A 4,220-nucleotide genomic window follows, 5' to 3' on the forward strand; every position below is an offset into this window, starting at 1 on the left:
GGTTTACCAAAGTTCAAAGCACACAAGGAAGTCTGTGAAGAGTGTTTGGTGGGAAAGCAACAACAAGATTCCTTCCCAAAACAAAGTACGTGGAGAGCAACTCAGAGCCTTCAACTCGTGCATGCAGACATATGTGGGCCTATTAATCCAATCTCCAACAGTCAAAAGAGGTATCTCATTACTTTCACTGATGATTACAGTAGGAAAACTTGGGTGTATCATTTGGTTGAAAAGTCAGAAGCCCTCAGTGTGTTTAAAACTTTTAAGGCTAGGGTTGAAAAGGAAAGCAGTTTAAGCATAAGAACTCTGCGTACAGATCGTGGAGGCGAGTTCATTTCACATGAGTTTATTGAGTTTTGCAACATGCATGGGATTCAAAGGCAATTAACAGCTGCCTACACTCCTCAACAGAATAGTGTCGCGGAAAGGAAGAATCGAACTATTATGAACATGGTTCGAAGTATGATTACATAGAAGAAAATGCCACGAACTTTATGGCCAGAAGCAGTGAATTGGGCCATTCACGTGCTCAATAGAAGTCCAACCCTAGCAGTGAGAAATATGACGCCAGAAGAAGCCTGGAGTGGCTCCAAACCATCAGTGAAGCACTTTAGGGTATTCGGATGTGTAGCACACGTGCATGTTCCTGACAGTAAGAGAATCAAGCTTGATGATAAGAGTAAGAAATGCATTCTACTTGGAGTCAGCAAGGAATCCAAAGCTTATCGGCTATATGATCCAATCACTAAGAAGATCGTGATAAGTCGAGATGTGGTCTTTGAAGAAGACAAAGCTTAGGACTGGGATGACACTTATCAGGAGACAACCATAGCTGATCTTGAATGGGAATCAAATGAATGAGGCAACCCAATAAATGAAAACAATGCAGCAGAATCGACGATAGAAGAAACAGCACCAGACAGCGAGGATTCTGATCACAATGATCATACAGACATAGCCGGCCGAGCGGGATGAGATAGAAGACAACCAGTGTGGATGAGAGATTATGTAAATGGAGAAGGTCTCTCCGAGGAGGAAGACATGGCTCATCTAGCTTTATTTGCCGAATCAGACCCGATCACTTATGAGGAAGCTATGAAAAGTGACAAATGGAGAAAAGCGATGGAGTCAGAAATTGAAGCAATAGAAAGAAATAATACATGGGAGCTAGTCGACATGCCAGCAGAAGGGAGAGTAGTTGAGGTCAAATGGATCTACAAAACGAAGCTCAATGAGAAAAGAGAAGTGGACAAGTACAAGGCTTGTCTGGTTGCAAAGGGGTATAGCCAGCAATATGGGATTGATTATGCAGAAGTGTTTGCGCCAGTAGCTCGTTTGGATACAATTCGTGTTATTCTCTCACTCGCAGCTCAAAATGACTGGAATGTGTATCAGTTGGATGTGAAGTCAGCGTTCCTCCATGGTGAAATTAATGAAGAGGTATTCATTGCACAACCTCCAGGTTATGAACAAAAGGGGCAGGAGCACAAGGTTTATAAGCTCAAAAAGGCTCTATACGGTCTGAAACAGGCTCCTAGAGCCTGGTACAGCCGCATTGAGTCCTACTTCATGAATGAAGGCTTCGAGAAGTGTTCACATGAACACACCTTGTTTGTCAAAAGGCTGATTAAAGGTAAAATGCTAATTGTTTGCCTTTATGTTGATGATCTTATATTCACTGGGAACGATGAGTCCATGTTTAGAGATTTCAAGCATTCAATGATGACTGAGTTTGACATGACCGACCTTGGGAAAATGAGCTACTTTCTTGGCTTAGAAGTGCTCCAAAAGTCAGAAGGTATTTATGTTAGTCAGCGGAAATATGCTCAAGAAGTGTTAGAAAGGTTTAACATGGATCAATGCAATGCAGTTCATAACCCAATTGTCCCTGGGTTCAAAATAATGAAGGATGAAGAAGGAATAGAAGTTGATAGCACTCTGTATAAACGAGTTGTAGACAGTCTTATGTAATTAACTGCAACGCGACCCAATATGATGTATGTCATCAGCTTAATTAGTAGGTTCATGGAACGACCTACTGAACTACATCTTAAAGCAACAAAAAGAGTATTGAGGTACTTAAAGGGCACGGTGAATTTTGGACTATTCTACAAGAAGGGAGGAAGAGAAGAACTTCTCGAGTACAATGACAGTGATTATGCCGGAGATTTGGATGATAGAAAAAGAACTTCTGGATACGTTTTTATGTTGAGTTTAAGGGCAATCTCATGGTCCTCAAAGAAACAACCTGTGGTTACGTTATCTACCACTGAAGCTGAATTCGTAGCTGCAGCTTCAAGTGCATGTCAAGCAGTTTGGTTAAGAAGGATCTTATAGTATCTCGATCATGAACCGTGCAAGTCCATAACAATTTTGTGTGATAATAGTTCTACTATTAAGCTATCGAAAAATCCAGTAATGCATGGGCGGAGTAAACACATAGATATTCGATTCCATTTCCTTCGAGAGCTCACCAAGGATGAAGTTGTAGGATTGGTTCATTGTTCTTCACAGGAGCAGGTTGCATATATCATGACCAAGCCTCTGAAGCTGGACGTGTTTCAAAAACTGCGAGGGCTATTGGGTGTTCAATCATTCATGGATATAAACTGATTGCTGACCGCATTCAGTTTAAGGGAGGATGTTGAAGCTGTTAGGGTTTCCTAGCCGTTAGGGTTAGGTCTCCTAGTTCCTAGTTTGTAGGGTTTATTTCAGTTATGGTTAATAAGCCCTAGTCTTTAGGGATAAGTTATTTGTTTCTGTTGTTTGCTTGACTTAGTCCAATACCACGTTCTAGGGTTGTAAAACGTGGGCTGCTTATTTTCAGGATTCATCTTTCTTTGTAAGGCTATTTAAGGCCATGCTTGCTCTTTAATTGAATAAGGCATATTCTCCCAGCATTTGAGTACCGAAACAAACACATACTTACGTGATCATTTGTGAGGGTTCAACCTAGGTTTCCAACACCAACGCTGTTTAAGATGTGTAAGATGAGGTAATCATCATTGATGAGAGTATCAATAAGAGCGAGTTCACCTGCAATAGCTTTGACAGTTTGAAGATATTCAACAGGCTTGGAGTCACGATACATAAGAGTATGGCGCTCTTTGAGATCCATGATACGAGAACGAGCGCGATTAGCATAGAGTTGTTTGAGTTTGTAGGTAATCATCATTGATGAGAGTATCAATAAGAGCGAGTTCACCTGCAATAGCTTTGACGGTTTGAAGATATTCAGAAACAGGCTTGGAGTCACGACGCATAAGAGTATGGCGCTCTTTGAGATCCATGATACGAGAACAGGCACGATTAGCATAGAGTTGTTTGAGTTTGTATCATGCAACCTTGGCGGTTGGGGCATAAACAATAAGAGACACAACTTGTTCTGAAACGGGCGCAAGTATGGCATGGAGCAGCAGTTAATCTTGGCGTAGCCAAAGATTATAGAACAGTGTGGACGTTGGGGTGTCCAATTTGTTTGGGCAGGGATATGTTCCATCGACATACCTCATGAGATCATACTCTATAAGAAGGGCAATAAATTGAGCACGCCAAGAGGGATAATTATTGGGTGTGACTTTGACAGGCAATTAGACATCAGCACTGATCGTAATCAATGATTCGGAGTTGTCAGCGGAAAGCAAAGTGTTGGATGAGTGGACAACAGAACCAGAGTTGGTTGATTGCTCGTCTGACATTGTGAGCGCACAGGAAAAAAATTGAAAAATGCTCGTTAGAGCTTAGGGCTCGAATACCATATAATATTTTGAGACAAATAATAGTTTTCATTGATTGATTTTACCAAGAATAATACATAATATACTAGTCTAGGAGTGACTTTACATGTGGGAAGTAATTAATTGAAATGTGTAATTAGCAGCAACTATGTATAGACAACAATTAGAGATTAAGATGCACAAGCGAACGATTGATTTGCCTAGCTGGTAGCCTGATAGAGATGATTGGAGGCTTGATATCTGGAGGAGATGGTGACGTCATGGCTGGTGTAGGAGTGATATAGACGGAAAGGAGGAGAGTACTTCCCTTATAAGATTTATATCCTTACCCAAATATGACCTTTTCTTTTCAATTCGATAAAAATATCCCTCATATCGTCGAAGTTCCCTTAAAAACATCTTCTATAATGATGTCCAGATTATAAACAATCTGAATGATTAAAACCCTTCAGATTGCTTATAATCTTTCATGGATACACCTAT

At 40.7% G+C, this 4,220-nt stretch overlaps 1 protein-coding gene across 1 annotated transcript; it reads left to right on the top strand.

Annotated features, from left to right (window-relative positions):
• Window positions 1-2,025: 2,025 nt before the first annotated feature.
• Window positions 2,026-2,613, top strand: LOC139192005 (secreted RxLR effector protein 161-like). Its single transcript, XM_070813052.1, has 2 exons — window positions 2,026-2,299; window positions 2,417-2,613. The coding sequence occupies exons 1-2, from the start codon at window positions 2,026-2,028 to the stop codon at window positions 2,611-2,613; spliced, it is 471 nt and encodes a 156-aa protein (XP_070669153.1).
• Window positions 2,614-4,220: the final 1,607 nt, after the last annotated feature.

Source organism: Malus domestica, chromosome 15, assembly GCF_042453785.1.
Source record: "Malus domestica chromosome 15, GDT2T_hap1".
NCBI lineage: Eukaryota > Viridiplantae > Streptophyta > Magnoliopsida > Rosales > Rosaceae > Malus > Malus domestica.

What these genes read in the sequence shown, in the direction of transcription:
- LOC139192005 (XM_070813052.1), top strand. Translation starts at nt 2,026, where the DNA reads ATGGAACGACCTACTGAACTACATCTTAAAGCAACAAAAAGAGTATTG. An exon ending in ATTCGTAGCTGCAGCTTCAA is followed by an intron (nt 2,300 to 2,416) that starts GTGCATGTCAAG and finishes CGAAAAATCCAG; the next exon opens with TAATGCATGGGCGGAGTAAA.